This window comes from Vidua chalybeata, chromosome 2, assembly GCF_026979565.1.
Source record: "Vidua chalybeata isolate OUT-0048 chromosome 2, bVidCha1 merged haplotype, whole genome shotgun sequence".
In the NCBI taxonomy this organism is placed as follows: Eukaryota; Metazoa; Chordata; class Aves; order Passeriformes; family Viduidae; genus Vidua; species Vidua chalybeata.
The window spans coordinates 41,051,955-41,076,314 of NC_071531.1; the positions used below are offsets into that span (position 1 = coordinate 41,051,955).

Genomic DNA, 24,360 nt, shown 5'->3' on the forward strand with positions numbered 1-24,360 from the left:
AGCAAGTAGACTAACAGTTCTTGCTCTGAGTGCTCTGGATATGTATTCTGCTTTCTAAAGATACTTTCTACAGATACGGTTTATTCTGATAGTTTGCAAAAACTGTGGGCTAGTTTCACACTTTCCCTCTCCTGTGTATAGAAAACAACCAGCACCTAGAACACGACAAGATTCATGCAAAGAACACCAACACAGTATCCCCCTGTGGGTTATGAGCCTTAATGAGGGATGGATTTTTGCCTGTTTATTAATCATTCCTTACAAAACCACATGAACACCCTTTATCATCACAGTTTATAGGCAGAGAGATCTAAGCAGTGTTTGTTGCTGAAGAGAGGACAGTTTTAGGGCAAAGATTGCACTTCAGGAAAGCTTAGGGTTTGATGGACCCTGTGTCTGGTGTTCAGAAATGGTGCCAGCAGTTAGCCCATATGTCTCTTCGTGGTTTCCATCTACCAAGGGGACACTGAAAGCAATGTCAACTTCAGCTTGACCTCGTGTGATGAATGTCCACCAGTCAGACTTTCTGTTAAGACATCAGTCTTAAAACTGCCAGAGATGAGAAGCTGACATATTTCCTTCAGCCATCTCTGTTTCACATGTGCTAACTCCTAGTGAAGGAAAAGCATAAGATTAGACGGGATGTTACTGGTTTGAATGCCTCAACAAGAAATCTATTGCCAGTACTCTCGTCTGTCAAACCCCTTTTCTTGATCTCTACATGATCAAGGACTACATTACCTTTTCCAGGACTGCTGAGACAAAAAAAAAAACAAAACAAAACAAAAAAAAACCCAACAAAACAAAACAAAACAAAACAAAACAAAACAAAAAACCAAACCAAAACAAAAAACCCAAACAAAAACAAAAAAAAAAAAAAAAAACAACCCCAAAAACCCAAAACAAGCAAACAAAAAAAACCCCTAATATCACCATTAACAAAATGTAATGACATAAATCAAAGCCAAGAAATGCCCTTTCAAAACTCAGTTTCCTGAAGTTTGAAAAATAAAAAAACATAGACCCAGATATCCTGAACAGAGAAAAATAAATCAGGTACCAAAAAACTTTCCCAAACACAGAAGAAATTTTTGCTCAAAACATTTGGTAATAGTGATAATGTTTAAACAAAGGATCAACAGAGATATAGCCCATTTCGGGAGCCTCAGTTAAATGGAGGCCCTGATCTCCACTATGTTTCTAGCACAGGTAGATATAATGAAGAATCTCAAGCTTCCACTTTTGTGGACCACTAGGAGAAAAAAGAACTTAGCCAAATATTTTGGCACTATTACTTATCATTACTTAATATAATTGCATCATTATTTAATATAATTTATAAGGTCCATTTTCCAAGACATCTCTAAAGATCTTCTGGATAACATACATGACAAAGATCTATGTTATTTCTGTAATGCTACCAGATTAATCTAACCTGCTGATTGTCATCACAAGAAAATGTACTCTGCAGCCAACACATGTAGGTCAAAATTAGCAGAAAGGTTTTTCACCTCACATATTAGAAAATGTTTTCTTGACAGATAACAAAAAAATGTGATTTGAACCAAATATTTTCTGCACCTTTGTTCAGTAACATTTGTATTTGATGGATTTTAATTGGAATAGGAAAAAAAAGATGATTATATGTTCTTGTAAAATATATTCATGAATACAAAGTTCTTGTAATAAAAACTAGAAATATGTTCTGTACCCTTCTCCAATAATATTGTAGCCAGTACCTGAAGATGCAAAGAGGTCAAATGTAGAAATAACTGTGGGTAAGAAAAATAAAAATCATATGCATTATAAAAACTATTAATAAATAGATTACATCTGATTATGCACATACCAAAAATTTACACTCCCAATTTCAGACATCTATGTTAAAGTAAACATTGCATCTAGTAGCCTTTTCATATAGCATTTGCATTCCATATATATACTTACATATGTAAATACAGTCTGATTGTTTGTCAGTTGTGTGTCACAAATTTTGTTTAATGTTGTCCTCTAACATAAATCCCCTTGATATTTCTGACAGAATGAAGAAACAATCCCATTGTACATACACACACACACACATATATAAATAGACATATAATGCATGTTCTATTTCTAATCCTCTTTCCTGCTGAACTTGTTTGGATGCTCATCTGGCAGTGCTGATCTGCACTGTTCACATCGACAAAGAAACTGCAGATGCTATAAACAGACAGTGAGATTGTTCTAGACTTCAGCTCTACAAATATTTGAGTTCAGGACTGTAGAATCACTTTGTGTGTACACAGCACAAAAGTAATAAAAATTGAGCACTTTATCAAAGGCCAAAAGTAATTTCCCAGTACTAAAGTACCAGCTCTGCAGAGATAGAGACAAAAATGGGAGAAGATTCCTATTTCCAGTGGCCTTTTCTGGATGAGGTATGTTGGTATGATGCTCCTGGAGTTAATTATTTTCAGGACTATGTCTCGGAGCACTACACACATGTGAGTCCCATGTCATTCTATGTACAGTGTGGGTGCCAAATTTAGATCTTTCTTAAGCTGTAGAACAAGATCTTCCTATTTCTACATTTCTGGCCTGGTTGAAATAGAAGGATTTCACATTTGAGCCGTGCTGTGTTCACACCCCAACCTGTAACCAAAAGTCTAAACATTGTAAAAAAAAGCACAGAACAAAAATCCTCCACAGCTGCCAAATTCATAAACACAAGAGCTGTTCCAACAAAGTAATTTTTTAAACATTTCGTAAAAATTAAATTAAGAAAATGTTGTTTGTTACCCCCTGGAGTAAGATTTCACGGAGCATTATTACATTCTGAAGTAGTTACCACTTTGTTACTGATCTGGGCTGGTGAAACAGCACTCCAGCCCTGATTCCCTGGGCTTAGGTAACCGAGCAGGGAGTGGAAACCTGCGAGTCCTCTATTCAGTTTGGTAAACACGGTCTTGTCTGTCACTTCTCATTGTTCTTCTTCAAAGTACAGTCGCCACCTTATCTGGCAACAGCTTTCCTGAAGAGTGCTGCTCATGTGAAATAATCTTTCACCACCGAGGCCGGCATTTCCTTAACACAAGAAGAAACATTTATCTTGCTGTTAATGGTTAATTAATTTTGAAAATGTATATTACAACACAATAAAAAAAAAAAAAAAGAAAGAAAAGCCAGGCCGGACAATGGAGCAAAATGTCTCTTCCTCAAATTGACTCCTATTTAGTTCTTCCAATGTCATCCAAAACACAGATAACTTTTCTTTCATGAATTGTTCTCCTGAATGATTTATACATGTTGTGTTATCTGAAGCCCTTTCCAGATCCCCTGTGGTTTCATCCAGCCAACAGCTGCATAATTGTTAATTTTAACACTATAAAAGGTTCTGATGCCGAGGAGATAAAGCGTCGGAGGAAGAATTAATTGAAATGTATCTTCCAATCACACTGGTTCCCTACTTCCAGTTCCACAAAAATTATACATTGGATTTGAGGTTAAAATAAATTTACATTTGTGCTACCCATAAAGCTTTTGGACTAGTAGAAAATAGATAAGTTAATTGTTTCTAAAACCCATAAAGGGTTTATCCTGAGAATAATTCAGGGCAGTCTCCTGTTCATAGCCCACAGCACCGTGAGCAGCCGGATAGGGGATTCTTCCCAAGCTACTATAGACATAATTGGTCAGGAGACATGTGACAGAAGTCTTTTACAACAGCAGGTGATAGACTGGCAGAAAAGGAGCTCAAGCTCCACCAATATTTAATCTGGATATTAAACACTCTATGCTTCCCAGAGCCACTAATACATTTTTTTTTCTCCAATGTTCACTCTGCCTGTGCGCCTCAAGTGAAGTATTTTAAAGTAAAGCTACCAGGTTTTGATTCTTTCATTTACATTTTTATCATAAATATATAGAAAATGTGCAAAATTATTTTAAAAGGCTATTTGGAGGAATATAGTTGGGGCACACAACTTCAGAGATCATGGGATTCATATTTCATTTACAGTCAAATAACTGTAAAAGGCTATCTCCATTTAACTGAGGTTCCCAAAATGGACTATATCTCTGCTGATCCTTTGTTTAAACATTATCACTATCATCAAATGTCTTTTGCCAGACTCTTTAGAAATGAGCTGAGATGTAGATTTTCTGGGTGCAGAGGAGAGTAAAAAGCAGCAACAAGGTCTGATGCTTTGCTTCTTCATCCTCTGTTCGGCTATATCGGAGCACCAGCTTCCCACCTGTAAAAACCCCAGTTCAGACCTGTCACAGGGAAAAAAAAGGAGTTTCATCTCAGAATTCAGCAAATATTTGTCCACAAAATAAAAAACTGTATTTCTGCCATAAGGAGGTACAGTGTAAAATCAGAAAAAATCTGAGATGAAGGGGGACTTGGAGAAGCTAAGAGGGAAAGCTTGTACAGCACCTGCCCACACTGTACTTGGATTTAGTCCATTTCTTGAGTCCTACTTTCACGAATACCAAATTCAACAAATACAGTGTAAGAAAATGCCCATATTAGAATTTGTTTTATGCTAAGATGTATTATCACTTGAAGAACATTTTATTGCTGAGTAAAATACTCAGCATTTTCCCTACCTATTAGGTCTCTCACAGGAAATAACAGCATGTTAGTTATTTCAAGTCACAGAGCAAATGCAAGGATTATACATCTTATATTTTAGGACACAAAGACACAGCACTCCAAAGCAAACAAAGATGCCGACTGAGCTGAGAACATATTTATATATTACACAGAATGTTGTATTAAGAATGTATGAGTGTCATCAAAAGCTCTCCTCAGCTAAGCTCAAATATGGCAAACGGGCCCAGAAATGGGCAAACTTTCATCATTATGAATTACGGAAAATAATTCCCATTTCTCAACAATCCATGTCTCTAATTGCATTTTCTGTATAAGCTGAAAGTAGGTAGGTAGAACTGTAGGCAGAATCATAATGCAGCAACAAAGCATCAATGATTTTTTTAAGCCTGGGATACTGGGTATTTAATTTTGCTCTTAAATCCACACTGTGGTGGGCACTTATGCATACAACAGAAAGAGAGACATGTCCCAATCAGTTTATAAGATAGTATGAAGAAAATGTGTAATAAAATGACCAGATAGATATAAATAGAATCATACAAAGAAATCTAATCTACTGCAAAGCTATAATTCAATCTTCCTGCAACACAAGTTCAAAGCTAAACAGGCTTATGAATAGCACAAAAATACATATAGCCAAATTTGTATAGCCTATGTCATCAAATAAAAACCTAGAATTATTGCTTATCACTGCTATTTCATTTTAATAAAGGGAAAAAATCTAATGACTATGTCAAGAAATAAGCATTATTGAATTATAATTTTGTATTGAGCACATATGAGGAACGATAAGATTTACATACTCCCTTTTTACTGTCCCTTTCTCCTCCCTTCTCATCCCTTCTCCATATCCCTATCCTTATCCCTTCTCCCTTTTTTTCTCCCTATGTTTATGTGTTCATATTAGGGAAAAATGAATATTGAACATAGGAGGCAAATGCCAGTCTTGCTTATATCTCGTGCAATTCTCTTGATTTCAGCAGGGTTTTGTCTCATATTTTTTGACCTGAACACATAATTTAAGTTCAGAGTCTTGTGATTCTTTTTTTCCTTTAGAAAGAGAAATTTTATATGGATTCAGATCTCTCTGATAAATCCTATTTATTTACAAAGCCTTTATGAAGTATCAGTTCCCCAAAATGAGGAAGATTCAAGTATTCAGCTCAAAGACTTCCTTTCTTCTTTTTTCTAATGGCCACAGTCTTATTATTTTATATAGGTTCTACCTAATTTTTCTGTATTTATTCTTGTAGGGCTTTTCTTTCCCTCTTCCATACACACACAGGCATGCATATACATCCTGTTCCATTGAAAAAAAAACTAGTCAGATAAACCTCTCTGCTACACCCTTCAACCTGAGCAGCCCATGTGTGTACCATGGGTTTGATCAGTAACATATGCTTTTGTTTGGGGAGGAGGTCACTCTTATTTCATAAAGCAGATTAACTGTTCCTTACAGCTGCTTTAAAGGAAGGCAGCGGTTACACCCATAGCTTCAATGACATTTCACCCAACCCACAACACAAGGAATGTAACTCAGAATAGGGTATAGCCTAAGATGCAAGAGACAAGTGCCATCAGAGGTGTAGAACAAGCATTTTTAGATAATTGGCATGGTACATGACAGTTTGGAGGGCTAAACATTATTCGATGTAAGTAAAGGCCGTTGTCTGCAAATGACTCTGGAGGGATCATTGATAGAAATGTTACTGACTGTGCTTTGTCTCTCTGCACTCATGGCTTGGGCAAGAAACAGGCCCTAGGACAATTATTGTGTTGAGCCACACCTGTGAGAGCCAGGAATGACAGCTGTAACTGTCCTGATTTACTTCAATCAGGAGTAAATATCTGAGCTTTGTCTAACTGGCGACAGGTGAGAAAAACATCTTGAATTATTTGAGGCTATAAGATGAATGCACATAAACTACTTTGCATCAACCCCTCATGTGAATGCCCTCTTTCATTTTCTAGAAGTATCTCCTGTAGAGTTTCACATTGAAGGTGAAGGATTAAACATCAGTCATTACACTTCAACACCTGTGTGCAAGTTTCAAAAACCTCAACTTTGTACCTTTGTTTAGACAATCCTAATGTCCTATATGAATAAATAGCCTGCGTTTTTCTCCTATTTTCCTAATTCTTTTAAACATTGTATTCAAGATCAAAGTGTTTTCTTCATGGACACAAATAAGCATTATGGACAGGTTTATCTTGTTAAGGTGGAGAACCATTTTTAATAGTCTGTCCTTGAAGCTAATGGTTCCAGTTTGGTTTTGGGTGTCACTGATAAAGATTGTAGTGCAGTTTACATATCTGTGCTTTTTAAATTTGTTGTCATTTTTATTGAGGCAAATGATCTTGGCACACTATTTGTGGTTTCATCAATGACAGAGACAATGAGACAAATTGTCTACAAAGATAAACAAATGGGGTGCCAGGGATTTCTCCACAGAAATTTGCCAGCTCAGCAGGAATCTGGTCAAATTCGTTGGACACATAGGCTATTAATGAAACTCAATCATTAAGATATATGAAGCCATAGCAATTTTCCTGCAACGGGTTTCAGTTCTGTGGGTAAGTGTGTTCCTCTCTGCTGTGCTCCTTTAATCCTGGAAAGTGTTTAGGAGAATCAAGAGGCACCAGAAACTCGGAAGTGCTCATGGGTCAGATGACTTTGAAGAGCCTTGAAGAGCTCGTGGTGAGTGAGGTGTGGTAAGCTGTATATCACGAGTTTGGGTGTGACTGCAATGTGGCTCGGAGCTTTGGAGACATGTTTGTGAGGAAGGTGAAGAATGACCTGCACACCTAGTCTCAAAACCAACCAGCCAGAGACTTGGGAGTTGGCAAGTGCTAGCAGTGAGGGAAAAGAGTCTTCCTCGGCCTTTTACCTGTGCTACCACTGCCTCTGCTGGCTAGTGATCCTACTGCAGTGGAACCTCTCCTGCCAGTCTGCTGACTGAGAGAAACTCTGGTTAGGATGGGGATGGGTGAAGAAGTCATACATGGATTTTCCGTCTTTGTTTTCAGAGGTAAAAGGAAAGCTTTAGGCTCCATTCATACCTTGTTGATGCTCCAGGCCAGATCCCATTGACTGACAAAGCCTGTTACAGGCTGCTCTGTAATAGTCCTAGACATTGATAATTACTGATAAATCAGCTTCAAACGTCTTTCTTGGTACTTCATTGTCATAAGTAAACATAGAATACAAACAAACTGCCAGTAAAGACAGATCTATGCCAAGTCCTTCTGATTTTGAAATACTATTTTTTGGCTGCAGAGCAAAAGAAGGCTCCCTTCTTCCCACCATGGCAGCTCTGAAACTGTGATCAGCAGGGCTGCTGAAGGTGGCAAGAGGCTTCAAGAGTTGGTGGCAATGGTGTTTCTATCTCAAATGAGAACGTAACTTTTATTTCAGCTCAGAGTTACACTCTCTAAGAGAGTAAATGTGGTGCCTTCCTTGTGTGAATTTCAGCAACTGGCAGATAGGATGAGGTTTCACAACTCTGATGTCAATCTTTGCTGCTGCTGCTGCTGCTGCTGCTATCCCATGTTTCTCTCTGCATTCACCCTTCCACTGCCACTCATTTATTAGTGTCAGCAATCAAGTGTGTGTGTGTGACTGGTGAAAACTAGTAGTTTTGTTCTTTTTGGGATGGTTGTTTTTCAGCTGGATCAGTCAACCAATCTGACCTCAGCTTTCAGTGCTGGTGCAGAGGAGGAAAGGAGTTCTGGAAGGAAGGCTCCAGGAGTATGGCTTCAAACTATAATATGGATATCCTTCTGGAACATATTAGATCCTTTTCTAGCAATGTTTTTTTTTTTTTAAAAAGGGCTTCCTGTTTCAATCTTGGTACTGCTCTATCTAGACCCTGACCTTCCTTTTGGAAGGAGCTTGGAAACCTTGCAGTGACATTGCATGGCATTGCAGTGTGTCTTGTATCCACTATCCCTGCATTCCATCAGAAACTTCACTGGTGCAGAGTTTTGCTGTCAAGCTCAATGCGGGGCTTGTGTGGAGGGCTTATGTTCAGATCAGTATTGGACTTAGCTCTAGGCCTTAGCAGGAAATACTAATTCTAGCAGATGTGTTGGGTGCAATTGTTCCTGGTTAACTCAGGGACAGCTGCTCTCTTTGAACCCAAGAGCCTGGAGAGATACTGTCTATGGATAGGTTGGCGGCAGGCCCATTCAGTGAGGCATTCCTGCTCATATCACTTTGAAATTCACTTTGCTATTTACCTCCTCTCCTATCTGCCAGGATTGAGATTTGTTGGCCCCTGCATAACTCAGCAAGGCTTGTTTTTGCAGGTTTTTTCTGGATGAAAAGAAGAAGCAATAGCAGAGTGCCATAGAAAAGTCCTGGCTGTGAGGTTCAGGATGAGCCAGGGAAATGGGACTAACTCGTGCCCCAAAGTTTTGTCTAACCTGTGAATTTTATCCAGCCAGCCATAGGCTGGGACCAGCTCTGTATTTGAATTAGACCAATTTAAATAAATAATCATTAAAAGAACAACAATCACCTGAGCTCTGATTCCCAACCAATGTAGAAATGAGTTTGTAATCTACACAGAACTATCTGGTCGGGTTGTTTGTGTCAGCTGAGTATAATACCTAGCAAGTTCACACCCAGCTATTTACATCTCTATGTTAGGATCCAGGAGCATGTAAACTAGAGATAAATCCTGTTTAAATTAACTGTGCTTAGATTCCTCACCAGAGAAAATAGGGAGTAAGATACATGGGTAAGAAAAGTGAAATTTTCTTGTATAATCTTATCTCTAAATAACTCTACAGATCTAGTACCCACTGAATTATTTCTGATTTGTTGTTGGAATAATCACAATGTGCACAAATACACTAAGAATAAACTTTGAGTGTGTTTTTTATTGTTAGACTTCTCATATCCCAGATTCCCCATCATGTTCAGTCCTGTGTAGATAGTTATAGTAATGATCTTTTATTAACTTGGCTGAAATAACTACCATGACTCTCAATGATGACACTAGTGCTTAGGTATTTGTATGTCTAAGCACTTACATAAGTAATCATATCACAATGTCAAATTATTGTACTTATTATTTTGCAAATGCTACAACTGCCACCTCCTGTTAAACACAAAAAGAAAAAGAAAGAGTGGAAGAAAAAGAAAAATGTCAGAGTGCCTGAAGGATTCCTCCCAGTTTTAATTTATTGTTTAGTTTTAAACTTCCTCTACTGTGAGCCAAAATAAACTCATTGCACCTACACTTTGAAGTGAAACTCTCCTATTAAACTCACCTCTGCCTATAAGAAGATCCAAACATCCATAAGCATGGCTGTGTTTGAGGGAATCATACATACAACAGGGAGAGAGAAAGGGTTATACTTTTCTGAAGCCAAAGGACATTATACTTCCAGTCTTTCCAGCAATGGTAGGAACTGAACGTTCCACAGCCTCCTTATCATTAAGATAACCAGTCATGACATTTCATAGGGAGAAAGGAAAAGGGGCTGGCAACTAAGTAGTTTCATGAACTGGCTTTTGACCTGGGAAAGCTTGAACTTAACAGTGAAGTCATGAAAGACTCAATTTGGACAATTTACTTCACCTCCCAGTGAACCTGGGAGGCAGTTCAGGAGAGCCCATATACTTCAGCAGGCTTTCAGTGAAGTCTTTGAAGAAAGTATACTTTTTGTATTTACTATGTCCAAGACCACTGGGTTTTTTTAAGGCAAACAAGTAAACTGTTTCTTGTTTTCTGTCTACCTATCACACATATAGCGCTTGGGGGGAAAAATGCAGTAATCTTATTCTAGAAAATCCAAATATTAATGCTGATGGATTGTATGAACATGTTTTATGTTTTACCTGTTCATATGATGACCAGAAGAAAAAAGGACAGCAGTTTCACTTTTTCCAAGAGACAACAGGAACATTTCTCTTCTTTTTAGCTGGCTAGGGTCATACCTTGTGTTTGTGATTTCAGGAATTATGTTTTAAAGTATGGCTCTTCTGAAATATAGCAGCTTTTTAAATATTTTTAACAGGGTCACTATTTCAAATGGAGCAAGAGAAAGCACATGGTGTTTTGTTGGTCAAATACAAGGACTGCTATTGCTTTGTTGTACAGCAATATTATCAAATCTAATAGGTACATCTGCAACATTTTTATAGGATCACAGCAAGAGATTATTCATGAATTCTTTTTTTTTTCTTAGCATTTAACAACTTTGTTGCATTATTTTGCAAAATAAGGGCTTAACACATGCTTTAAGAAAAATTATTTGGGTAAAAAGAAGAGATAGAATATCTTGTGGTTAAGATATTGAACTATAGAATGGTATGGGTTGGAAGGGGCCATAAAGCTAATCTAGTTCCAATTCCACTGCCATGGGCAAGAATACCACTCACTATATCAGGGCCCCAAAGACGTGTTTCTGTGATATGACAAAAGAAAGATATGGCACTCCTGACCCAATTCAGCAAAAGACCATGGCTAGGCCATCCACAAGATCCCATTTTAGGTTTCATCATCTCCAGTTGGTTTTGTTACACAAAGGCTACATGCACAGGAGCAAGTCCTTGTGAGATAAGATACGTGATAGCACATCATCTCCACCACTGGAACAGCCAATCATCCCATATTCTTACAGTGCTTGTGACATGGTTGGTACACTTTTTTTTTTTCCTCTGAAGGATATTTTCCAGTTACTTTCCTTCTTTTATCCCAAGTTTGCCATGAACATAGGCACTGAGCATTGAGGAGCTACATGGTCATGTTCACATACCAGCTTGCTTCATAGGAACTTGTTCAGGTAACTCCTAGTGCAGCAGGACTGGCTTCATTTGGAAAATGGAGTAAAGACCCAGATGAATCCAAGAAAATTGAACTTTATATAGTCTTTGTTCTAACCATTGTTTAACCATCCTACTTGGAAAACAGTTGAAGCATTAAAAAACTGGAGGGGGTGAACAAGAAACAATACAACAATCTGTTTCTATCAAAAGGAATAAATGTGCTTTGGGCTGATTCCATTCAGAGTGTACAGATATTTTCAAGGAATTTAGGGCATAAAATCCATTGAATCTCCTTGAGGGAATTAAAATCAATGGAACTTAGGCACTCTCATACTTTGAAAGATCTGCACTTTATTCTTCTTGTGTCTTTTAGAAGTTCCAAGTCTGAATTATTTACTTTCTGGACAGACAAATGAATACTTTTTGTCATGACCTTCTTCATACTCTATAAACAACATCTGATAATATGTAAGGGAAAGTTGACAAGAGAATTGAAAACCAAAATAACTTCTTCTGGAAATTTTGATTTTATTTTACCCACTGAATTGGAAAGGCATCTCCAGGAATGCTGCAAAACTTCTTGCTCTTTTTAAGTCTATTGCTTCTTGTATGTTCTGCTCTCTTGTTCTTTCTACAGAATCAGTAATAAAAGTCAGATTTTTCAATAACACTAACAAAAACCACCTTTCTCTTTTATATCAATGATAATAAGCATCCTCACATGGGAGAATATTATGGTAGAAATTAAAATGTTTGTAAAGGATTACAAACTTCCCCGCATATTACCAGCAAAGATACTCCAAACAAATTTTATACATGAAGAGTCAAATTTGTCACACCACTGACAACTTTTTACCAGTGCTATCTATCAGTGATGACCTTTCCTTTTTTTCATGCAATCCAAACAATTTGCATTGACATTTCATATAAATTATAATACAATAAATTATAATAAATAATACAAAATACAATAAATGATATAAAATATTCTAATTATGGATCTAGAGAATGCAGCTAGAAGGGAAACTCATACAGAAATGGTGCAGAAGATTTGAAACACAGAGAAAAGGTGATAAAGTGTGGGAGGGGAAATAGAAAAGGCATGTCAGAAACAGGACTTACCACTGACAGTGATAAAATTGTGCTAAGAAGAAAGAGGAGGCCAGAACCAACTAAACCAGAGAGTAAAACAGAACATTTCTTCAGTGTGTCAGTGGGAGACATGCTCACATATGATCATTTTGTCAATGCTCATTTAGGGGAGGAGCAGTGGTGTGGGTAGGAGAGGAATAGCGAGTTTGTGGGCTGTGAACCAGCAGGATGTGTGGGCCCTGAAGAGTGGAAAGGACTACATGAAGAACTAAGTTAAAACTGATTCTTCCCATGTCAAATATCCATGCAAAGAGAGGCAGAAGAAAATTCCTGTCCTAGGGCTTTGTCACTCTTGACAAGTTAGTCTCACCTGTTTTAAACATCCCTCATCCTTCTCCAGGCAGAGGCAGGCTCTGCATATCTATACTCACTATTTGAAGCGTGTTTTTTTCCAGAATTTAACTGGAATTCACATCTTAAGCTCATTACTTCTTGTTTATCCCCACAAACACAATTTAATTATCCCATCTTTGCATTTAACTTTTATACCCTTCTCCTCTCCAGCTTAAATAACAACACTGCTTTCAATCTTCACTTGTGTATCAGTGTATGTAGCACATTTTTAGACCTTTGATCAGACTTGCTGCATTCCATCCACTGACTCCACATTTTTCTTGAAGTCTAGCACTGCACAATATACTCTATCAGAAGCCTTCATGATGCTGACAAAATAAAAGATCTGTCTTTCAGAACTATCAGTAGTAGTAGTAGTGTGTTTATTTAGTAGGAGATGATTATACACACCTGACAAGTGCTTATAGAGACAAGTTATTAAAAATAATAGATTGCTTTTTAAAATGAGAGAAAAATCTAGATTTGGATATGAAACAAAAATAGTCTAACAATTATTACTATTGAAACTGCACACTTAAGTGAGGAGAAAAAAAAAATACAAGGCAATGTTTACCACAATAAGATTTAACTATTCAACAGACTTTCAAAAACTGGAATAGTTTTCGTTCAATGTCCATGTCAAGGGAAGCCATTATATATCCTAATGTGGACAACAAGAAGTTTATTGTGAGGATGACGTAAGGCCTAGCAAAATCCCAAAAGCTGTGTTAACAATGCAGGCCAAGCAACCATGAACTCACTGGTCCTTGGGTTTTGACTATCTCTGCCTATGGTCACAGAGCACCCACAAAGTGCAGCTACGCTTTACCAGTGGACACTCATGCAGAGGCAGAAGCGTCTTTTCTATCCCCTGCTAGAAAAAAATCTTTCTGAAGCACCTAAAACAAGTGGATGCAAAAAGTGGAATGGTCAATGGTCTGAATCAAAAACACTGAATAGAATCTATTTTGTGCTATTGGTGTCTGGCTGATTTAGGTTGAGCTGGAATCTTTGCAGACCATACTCCTGAGAGAAGATGAAGAGAATCTGGTGATTACAGTGCATCTGAAACTGCTCCTCAATGGAAACCAAAGCATGGTGAGCGAGCACAGTGAAGAGATTTGCTTGGAAAGCTGTGGCACCATTGATCTGAGTTAAAAATGCAGGTGCAGGTACTAATGTAGGTGTGGTATGTAGGGGTAGGCATCCTCTGTATTTAACTCGTCTGATCACTAGAACTGGCTTGTGGCCATTAACTTTGAACTTTCCTGAGTGACATTTTGATTCTTCCTAACAAATGGAATGTAGAAACTGCCCATTCTTACAAATAGATAAACAAGACACTGACTGCAAAGAAATAAAGGCCATGAGTTTAAATCCAAAGAGATATAGATCCTTTCCATTTTGGGCCTCCATTCCCTAGTTGTTTGTAGTCAATTAAAAAGTCATTATAATCAGAAGGCAAACAGCAAAGGTTTATGCTTAACTCTTCTTCAGAGGGGAATGGACCAAATTCTGATCTTCTTTCTAGCCTCCTTACAAATCCTGAAATGCCTGTCAAAGGTTTCCAAACTACAATCTTATCCAGTGACATCTAAGACCTTGTCTTCAAAATTGCATAGATGTTTTTGGGACCTGTCTGGCACCCATGACTGGCAAAACAACCTTTTGCGTTTTACGGTTATGAATCAACCTCGAACAAAACTACACCAATCATTGAAATGTATTAATTCCAGGAAAAAAATTCTCTATGACTGCTGGACAGCCCTAAGAAGTGAAACGAGATGATTGTTGTCACTGTAAAATTTTGATTGAATTTAAATGTAAATCTTCAGAGATTATATATATAAAGAAGCTTGTAGTAGAAGACATCAAAAATCAAGGCTTGCCTCTCCTAATAGGGAACTATAAAATTATACAAAGCAGTGATACCACCACGATAAGGTGAATTTCTTTGGAAAAAGGAAGCATGAGCACTGCTCAGCCTTTGAAGAAAAGTTATAGGCAACTGCCTGCCAGGGAAACCTGGACTCTAGAAACAGTAGTCTCCATCCATATGAGCCCTGATTTCATCATGTGAAGCAGGGGAAGCTTACACATCTGTATTATTTAATGAGCTTTCAGTAGTTCCTTGTGCTGGAAAGGTATTTAGTTGGCCTTTCTGGAACATCTAAGCCTGTCCAGCAACTCTGCCAGGAGACTAATTCTCACCTTCACTTCCCCAGACAGGGACTAGCATCTAACCACACAACATCATCTTTTTTTTCGTTCTAAGACTTCCTTGGCTGTGGTTTTGATCATTCTTCCCAGGCAGCTAACAGGATTAAGAAGCAGCAAAAAATTTACTCCTTAAAGTACATGAAAATATCTTGCCATACAAATGGAGTGCATGCAGATTAGATAAACATTATGGAGTCTCTTAGCAAGTTCAAATAAACTGAATTTAAAAATTTTCTTTACTTCTAAAAGTAGGAAGGATCCCATCACCACCTTCTGATCAGAACTGCTATCAATGGTTGCGTGTGATCTAGGTCGGGTGTTTCTGCAAGAGCAACCCCAGTGTCCTGAAGCACAGAGACGTAAATTGGGCTTTGCTTTTAAAATAATATCCATTAAGTCACAGAACATATTCAACCCTTACTGAAATAATAACATTTAATTTTTAAAAAAGTACAGGACTTCTCTATGCTTCCCAAACAAGTAAAAACTTTGTTAATTTTCTTCTAACTTAAAATAGCAAACCAAATGAACCAATGTTTTTATTATAAAAAGTTTACTCTCCAGCTGAGCATTTGAGTGCCAAGTTCAATCCAGAATCACACTTTCACAGCCAAATTAGAAACTATAAACTTAGAAACCAGTGTTTTATGATAGAATCCTTTGCCAGGCACTTCACTAGAGCTTGGGCTACCAGCTGCTCTAATAATAAGCGAATGTTATTGAAAAATAATAATACCGAGCATTTGGAAGCACTCTGTAAAAGCAAATGAATTAGTTTAGCGCATTATGCACAATAAAGAGCTCACGGGGTAAAACTCCCTTTCTCTCTACAGGTGTACTGGACTTCATAAGAGGAAAAAGACTTAGGAGCGCTCACAAACCTGCCAAGCTCCATACAAGCAGAAGGATCAGCCTGCCAACCTGTTGGTGTGCTTAAGATTCCAGTCTGCCCAGCAACTTCGGACAGCTGAAAGTGACGTGCAATCGGTGATTGATACCCTACACGAAGAAAAATGTCAGCTTTCAAACTTGGTGGATGGAAACGCTTCAGTGCACAAAGGGAGCCGTGAAAACGCGATGTGGCTCTGCCAATGCAGGGGAGCGCTGGGGCTGCCGAGCCCGTGAATCAGCTTTTCAGTCGGGAGGCACGGCGAGGCGGAGATCGCTATCGGGATAACCACTGTTCTTCAACTTCTTTTTATCTCTTTGATTCGCTACCTGATTGTTAGGCTCAAAAAAAAAAATTAGGAGGAAATGAGCTTGCTTGCGTCCTTGAAACTCACTTTAAACTCGGCTTTAAAAAAAACCGAGAGATTACATGTTTGGTAAGAATATGAGAAATCGGACAATATTTGGAGTGGGGTGTAGCTGCATTTACTGTAAACAAGCTGGCAGAATTAACACACGGTTATCGAGAAGACAGTCTAAGCCCCCCTTTAATATTTTTTAAAGCGCTCTAATCTTGCTTGATGGAGTACAGCACTGCATTCTGGAAAGCCTTGTTTAGCCTCCGTGTGATAATGCGGGTTTTTGTTCCCCCCTTACTATCACCCCTTCCCTCCACCTCCCCCCCGGTAGCAGAAGGAAAGATCGCGCCCTTGAATTTGCATGTGTCAGGAATTGACAGGTCAAAGGCAAGTAAATCACATTATACACGACTGTATTGTTATTGTATCGATAACAACACATTATCAGAACAATTAACACACTCGCACAAGTACGCGGAGATCACAGCAGTGGTTTAGCAAAAATCCAGATAAGTAACTAAACTCCGATAAAGCCTTTCCTTTCTGTGCTTGGGGACTTGAAGGCTCTCCGAGAGAGTGTCTGTGCCTCTGCGTTTGTGTGTGTCTCTGTGTGTGTGTGTATATGTGAGGGCGAGGGCTGTGCAGGCAGCCGCTCCGCTCCGCACCGCGGCCGCGGAAATCCCCGCGGGGAGAGCAGCCTCCTCCCCCGCGCCACGGCTGCCTCAGACCGGGGGAGACCTGGGACCCTCTGGTCGTCCTTAACACGAGTCCAACCTTGCTCCAAGCGGAACTGATAAGAGTTCCCATCACTTAGAACTGTCTTGAAAGCAGATTACCAGGGAACGGCAGACCCCCTGTAACTACCAGCATCGCTGAAATAACCACGGGTGGTTGTTTTAGTAGTCAATGGTTGCCGCAAACCTTAAGAAAATGGAGGGGGAAAGCTCTTTGAAAAAGAGACCTTCGAATAAAGTATTTCATCTGCGACTAGAAAAATAGACTTGAGCCAGTACTGAGCCATTCATAGATTTCAGCCTGTGAAAGAGTCGTGTAATTTATGACCAATAAATTCTGTTACCGTTTTCACTATTTGGTGGATTGAATGTAATCAGAAATATGCACAGATGAACGTAATGAGTTCGCAAATGGTGACATTTTTGGAAGACAGTCCATGAGTTGAGGCATCTTCTCAGCTGGAATTTAACCAAGTGTTTGTTTTTAAGACCAGTTTACCTGTACACGACTCTGTGGGGACGTGTGAGTTGGTGGTTGTGCTGTTCTCAGACAGACAGTGACCACTGACCCTGGGAACCTCTCCGGGCCCCATGCCGTCACCCGCGGCCCTTCCCCACATGGTTTCCATGGCACAGGCGCCCGCTCTGCCTGCACACTGCTTTGCCACTTGTGCAGACCCAGAGCAGCAGCCCGGCGGCGGCAGCAGCCTTGGCGCGGCAGTAGCCATGGACTGACCCACGGGCAGGGGTCATGGTGGGGGCACTCATCCGTGTAGGAGCTGTCAGACAGGGCTTACCCATGTGCTTCATGCGGTTCTGTCGCGACACCGGGCCATCGCCATCCTCTACACCGCACCCTGCTCTCGCACCCACGGGCCCGGGGTCACAGGGAGAGGGAGTGGGGGAAGCAGCACGGGAGGAAAGACCGGGGAGAGCCTCGCTGGAACCGAGCCCACTCTGCTCTCCAGGGGCGCTGGCGGGAGCGGGGCCGAGAGCCTCCGGGAGCCGAGGGGGCCACTGGTGGTGGCATCAGTGAGTCGCTGCTGCTTGTCCCTCCCCGCTCTCCCTCTCCGCCCCAATCACACTCCAGTAGATGTTACTGATTCTCACCCTGCTCACGACTGCGGCCGGGAATGTATGGACCATGCTCTTGCCTTCCCCTGAGTTGACTTAATCCGGGCGCAATCCCGCCGGCACGGTGCGAAGGGAAATCGATCAAGCCGGCATACGATCTGTGCGGAGACAGACAGGGGATAAGTCCTTAAACGTCAAACACAAAAACGCTACATTATAGCTTGCTATGCTATATCTCCTCTAGAGATATAGGAAAGAGTTTCTCTAGACAAACCGGGGGAGGGGGGAGAGACGCAGTTGAAAATATTGTCTATTCATCCCAGAAGGGGAGTGCGCTGGCCGATGGGGTGAAAACCTGATCTCCAGGGCAGTTCGGGATCAGTCCCTCTTGGAGGGGACCCATTTTCGAGAAACCCTATTTCCCAGCCAACCCTGAACACCAGCCAGCGCCGTTAGATATCTTAATCTCGCCGTTTTGACAACGGACGGGTACTTTTTTTTTTCACAGCTAACTGGATTGACAAGGAGGTCAAGCGTTGGCAAGGTGGCTTCGGAGATTGAGAGAATTACGTTTAAATAGTAGTATATGGGTCATAAAACACGAAACGGGATAAGACGCTATTTACAGAGGAGCTGCACGGTATTTTACAGGGCACTCTGGCCGTGACAGGCTGCCGCGGGACCCGGGCGGTCTCACCGTCGGGGAAAGCGCCGGGAACCACCCTCCGGTGGAAGGCCGGCGCTCGGATTCTCTTCAAACATCCCGCCAGTGAAGCAGCTGCAGGTGGTGATGGCGGGCAGAGGCGCGGTGCGGCAGCAAGGAAGGTGCGAAGCCCTGCGGCTGGAGCGCGGCTGGAGCGGAGGACCGAGACGGGCCGGAAGATGGAGCGGGCTCCGCAGAGAGGAACCCGGACGAGACGGCAGCGGGCGGCGCGACAAAGGAATCCCTGAGGCGAGCGGACATCACTCCCCCCGCGCGATGTCCCAGCCGTCCGTCGGACCCTGGGGCGCGTCCGGCAGGGGTTCGGTGGTGGTCCCGGAGGGGCTGTGACCCCACGCGTGCATCGCACTCGGGAAGCCCGGTTCCGGCTTTTCCTCGAAAGGGCGGCGGAGCCGTCCCGGGCAAAGCCTAGCCTGATGGCAGCACGGGAAAGAGTTAATGGTTTATTGGAGTCGGCGCTTCCACATACCACAGGGGTAAGTCAAAACCGACCCGCCGAAGCACAAACAAGGTGAGCAAGTTCACCCTGACTGACAGGAGGTGAAGAACACGGTCGGACAGCTCGGGCTGGGGGCACCGTGAAGCGGCGTCCCGAGCGGCCAGGAAAAGACGCGTGGATTTTTTTTTTTGCGGTGCCCGCTCCCGCACCCAGGGATGCTTTCCAGGGCTTCAGCCTCTCCCCTCCGGCAGCACCGGCCCCGGGCAGGGAAAACCCCAAAAAACCCAAAACACTCCGCATGCGCGGCGCCCGACCCCTCCCCGCGCTGCCGGGCCCGTCAAGGGGGCGTGGCGAACCGCGGCCCCGCCCCTCCCGACGGGGGCCCCGCCCCCCACCCCGCCGGCGGCGCGCAGGCCGCGTGCGGGCATATAGGGCGGCGCGCGGCGCGGGGGCACGCGGGGCGCGCGCGTTGCCTGAGGCCGCGCCGACGGGGCGAGAGGAGGGGGCGGCCGCGCCGGCTGCGAGCCCCCGCCGCCCGCCTTGTAGCCCGGCCGGCGGCCCGCCGGGCGCGGACCGCCGAGGATTTTAATTAGGTGTGTCCCCCGCCTCCGCCGCCTCCTTCTCCCTCCGCCCCTCGCCGCTCCCGCCCGCCCCGCCGCCCCTCCGAGTCGGCGGCCAAGAAAACCCAGAGAGACCTGGCGGCTGCCGGAGAAGGGGGAGCCGCGCGGCAGGCGGAGCGCCCCGTATCCCGCCGAAACTTGGCGAAGTTTGTCCGGCGGCGCGAACCGGGAGGCACGCGGCGCCCGGCTGCCGCTTGCGAACGGCGCCCGGCGAGTATGTGCGAGGAGCGGGCTGCTAGCCGCGCCCCCGCGGGCGGAGCGGGGCGGCTGTGAGCGGGGCGGCCCGCGCCCCCTGGGGCCCGAGCCGCCGCGGACCCCGTCCCGCCCGGCCCCGCAACGCGCCGCGGCGGGCTGCCCTCCGAGCTCCGCGGGCGGTGATGGCACCGGGCGGGCTCTGACCGCCGCCCCGTCCAGGGCTTGCCGCCGCACACCGGAGACTGCCGAGCAGCATCGCGTCCGCGGCGAAGCGAGGACCCTCACGCCCCACGCCGCTCGCCTGCTGCCGGATCCTGCCCTCGCCGTCGAGACTTCTCTGCGGTCCCGTCTGGACTCCGGCCGCTGTCGCCTGCGGGGTGTTCCGAGGAAAAGCCCTAGACCGGAGATCGGCGGTGGGAGAGAGGCTCCGAGGCCCAGGCGGGGAACGGAGGCCGTCCCGCCCGAGCTGCCCGCCGCGGCGCCCTGACGGGGAGGCGCCGCCGCCGCTCGGCAGCGCCCCGCGCCCGGAGCGGGGCCACCGGGTGCCACCGCCCCGCACCCTCGGGAGTCGGTGCCGCCGCGCCTAGGCACCCGCCGAGATTGCTTTTGGAGGAGCGGACCGCGGTGGGGGCGAGGAGGAGGAGGAGGCGGGAGACAATCCCGGAGGAGGCGGCCGCCAGTGCGGGGCGGGCGGCGGCTCGCCGGGGCGGCGGGGGGACACCATGTCCAAGCCGGTGGATCACGTCAAGAGGCCGATGAACGCCTTCATGGTGTGGTCGCGGGCGCAGCGACGAAAGATGGCCCAGGAGAACCCCAAGATGCACAACTCGGAGATCAGCAAGCGCCTGGGCGCTGAGTGGAAGCTGCTGACCGAGTCGGAGAAGCGGCCCTTCATCGACGAGGCCAAGCGGCTGCGGGCCATGCACATGAAGGAGCACCCCGACTACAAGTACCGGCCGCGGCGGAAGCCCAAGACGCTGCTCAAGAAGGACAAGTTTGCCTTCCCCGTGCCCTACGGGCTGGGCGGCGTGGCGGACCACGAGCACCCGCACGGGCTGAAGGCGGGCGGGCTGCATGCCGGCGCAGCCGGCGGGCTGGTGCCCGAGTCGCTCCTGGCCAACCCCGAGAAGGCGGCAGCCGCCGCCGCCGCTGCCGCCGCTCGCGTCTTCTTTCCCCAGTCGGCCGCCGCCGCGGCCGCCGCCGCCGCCGCGGCCGCCGCCAGCAGCCCCTATTCCCTGCTGGACCTGGGCTCCAAAATGGCCGAGATCTCATCCTCCTCCTCTTCCTCGGGCTCCGGATTGCCCTACGCCTCCTCGCTGGGCTATCCCGGCGCCGGCGGGGCGGGCGCCTTCCATGGGGCCGCCGCTGCTGCCGCCGCCGCCGCGGCCGCCGCCGGGGGGCACACGCACTCGCACCCGTCGCCCGGTAACCCGGGCTACATGATCCCCTGCAACTGCAGCGCCTGGCCCGGCCCGGGGCTGCAGCCGCCGCTGGCCTACATCCTCCTGCCGGGCATGGGCAAGCCCCAGCTGGACCCTTATCCCGCAGCCTACGCCGCGGCCCTATGACCCGCAGCGGGAGGATGCCCGCGCAGAGCTCCGGTGCCCGTCTGGATGGCTGCCGGCGCATACGTGCGGACGGGGAGCGGGGCGAGCCACCGCCGGGACCGCGGAGGGTGACCGGGGCAGGCGATGGGGGAGCGCTGGGGCGGTGGCCGACCAGTTGCGCGTCCCCCGCCCGCTGCCTCGGGTAGAGCTTGTGTGTGTTGCATGCGGTCTGTGCAAATAGCCCAGCTGAAACAGAAGAGGAAAAAAAAGAGGAAAGAAAAAAAAAAAAGAAGAAGAAAAAAAAAAAGAAATAACCTATCCGTCCTGCCCCCCAAAGTGTGTGTTCGGGACAGACACGGGGTGTAACGCCCGTCCGCCGGATCCGGCTTTCCCCTCCCTGGCTCCTCGCGCCCCGCGCGGTGCTCACTCAGAACAGTCCCGCTGTAGCATCCCGCCACCGACAGGAGAGACGGGGGTGGCTGGGGGATAGTGAGGCCCCGGCTCAGCACGGCAGTGCCAGGTGCGGCCCCGGGAAGGGACAGGGTGGCTCTGTTCTTGGTTCGTAGCCCCTCGTGGGATACACGCAAAAAAGGATGTCGGCAGTGTGGGATGCTGCCCGTCCCGCGTAGGTTTCTGCCTTCCGCTGCTACGGGATGCTGAGAAGCGCGGGTCATGATTTCCATAGGATAAGACGCGTGACTCGGACCCCGTGTGTCTCCCCCCTCCCCACCACTAATTAAGTCTCACCCTCAGACTGTAAATTTGTATATCTCTGTGGAAATGTTAGGTCTCGGATGGAAAACTCTGTTAGTTACTTTGCCCACGGTCGATTCAGTTTTAACCAGAAAAAAAAAAAAAAAAAAAAAAAAAAAGGAATGCCTTTCAAAGGGAATAAAAATATTGCGAGACTGCTCAAGGATTGCAATATTATCTAAGGTTAAATCAGACTTTTTTGTCTGAGTGATAATTATCTATTTATTATTTAGCTGAACTGAAACAGAGCTTTGCTTTGACAGAAGAGTATTCTCATTTAAAAGAAAGCCCGTCTCCCCCACCAACATGAAGTGTTTCATATGTGTTTTGGAGTACTCTACCTGTTTAGCTTATTTTAGAGCGACTGCAATTCAATTGCAAATGGCGTTTAAAAAAAAAGAAAGAAAAAGTTTAGAGAAAAAATCCTTCATCAGTTTAGAGTTCTTTTTTTTGTTTACTTTTGTAATGTGTATATTTTGACTAATGTTTGTGAATGAAGCTGGCTAACATGTATTTAGTTTCATTTTGGCTTTATGTAATATAAAGTGAAAAAAAAAGATTAAGTAATGGTTTTAACATTTACGTGTAAATGGTTTTCTTGTGTGATCTTCTAATTTAAAGTTAGACGTCTAAACTATATCTGTAAATTAGATTCCAACTACCACTCTGTTCATTTTTGAACAAAGAGTTTAAATAAAGCCTGAAGCAGGGAAAAGAGAAAATCCTCTATTTCTTGTTGAATTGCTAACAAGATTTTTATCTGAATTGCCCTTACGTGCCTGGTCCAGGTGAGGTGTAAGGTATCCTCTAAAGGCTGTCTTTGTTTCACTTTTGAATAGATTTACTAGGAAATCTAAATCAAGCCATTGTTATTCAGAGCCAAAAACCTGATTTATCACATTTTTAATCGTGAATAGGAAAGAAGATAAAAAAACCCTAAGTTGTTGTATTATCTTAAAAAAAAAAAAGCATTCAGGGACCAGCAGAGCAGAGTTCACTGAATACACTGAGAGCGTTCACAGCATTTCATCGGTTTCCAGTAACATTTTCAGAGTGGAAAGTTGCCTGACCACTTTATCTGGTTAGCCTAAGAGCTTCGCCATTTAAACCCGTGTAATTTGTTCACCTATCTGAGCAGTATTACTGCTTCATACCTGGAGTATTTTTCGCGGGCCTTCCCACTTGATTGCTAAGTAAAACTTAACACCCTTCTTTGCCTCTAAACGGCTTTTCCCATTTGAGTGCCTAAAAATGGTATTTTCAAAGGTAAATCCAGCAAAGGTCTGCAAGGACATTTGCATGCAGCAGGAAATCAGGACCAGGATGAAACAGTCCATCCTTTCAGCAAGGGAATTGCGAGCATCTCACAATATGAGGCAATAAAACTGAGCCAGTCCCCTCACAGAGGTGGAAACCCCCGGCTCGTTTTATATCTGTGTGTGCATGTATATGCAGTATGTGTATGTATGAAGTGCAGATATTTTTTTTTCTCTAAAGTGGTTGATTGCACTCTTAATTGTGGCAATAACAATAGCTCCTGAGTAAATGTCTTCCAAATCAGCCTTCGCCTTGGAAGTACCTTCAAAAAGTGTGAAGTTTGGAGGATTTGCGGAACAGTCTGTTCGTTTGACCCTGATTCACTAATTAAAACGATCCTGCTTTTGTTATTCTCCCAACGCTTTGCAATATTATAAGTTAATTCATATGGTTCTGAGCGATTATGCAAAACTAATTTGGACTGTCCAGGGGTAATTATCCCTGACACGGTTAATTAAATCCTTTCAGAGCTCCGCCATTCCCTTTTGTAGCAACCCATCACTTCTCAACACGGAACTTCCTGCTGCTTCCCTGGAAGTCACCCCAGCCCTAAATCTTAGTGACCTCCCTGCTCCTTCCAGTTCGATCCCAGAGATTTTTTTTCCTTATCCTCTCCTTTTCGAAGGCAAT

General features: G+C 44.2%; 1 protein-coding gene across 1 annotated transcript; it reads left to right on the forward strand.

Annotated features, from left to right (window-relative positions):
• Positions 1-20,820: 20,820 nt before the first annotated feature.
• Positions 20,821-24,011, forward strand: SOX21 (SRY-box transcription factor 21). Its single transcript, XM_053936116.1, has one exon. It carries the CDS (start codon positions 20,836-20,838, stop codon positions 21,679-21,681), a length of 846 nt encoding a protein of 281 aa, XP_053792091.1. The 5' UTR covers positions 20,821-20,835; the 3' UTR covers positions 21,682-24,011.
• Positions 24,012-24,360: the final 349 nt, after the last annotated feature.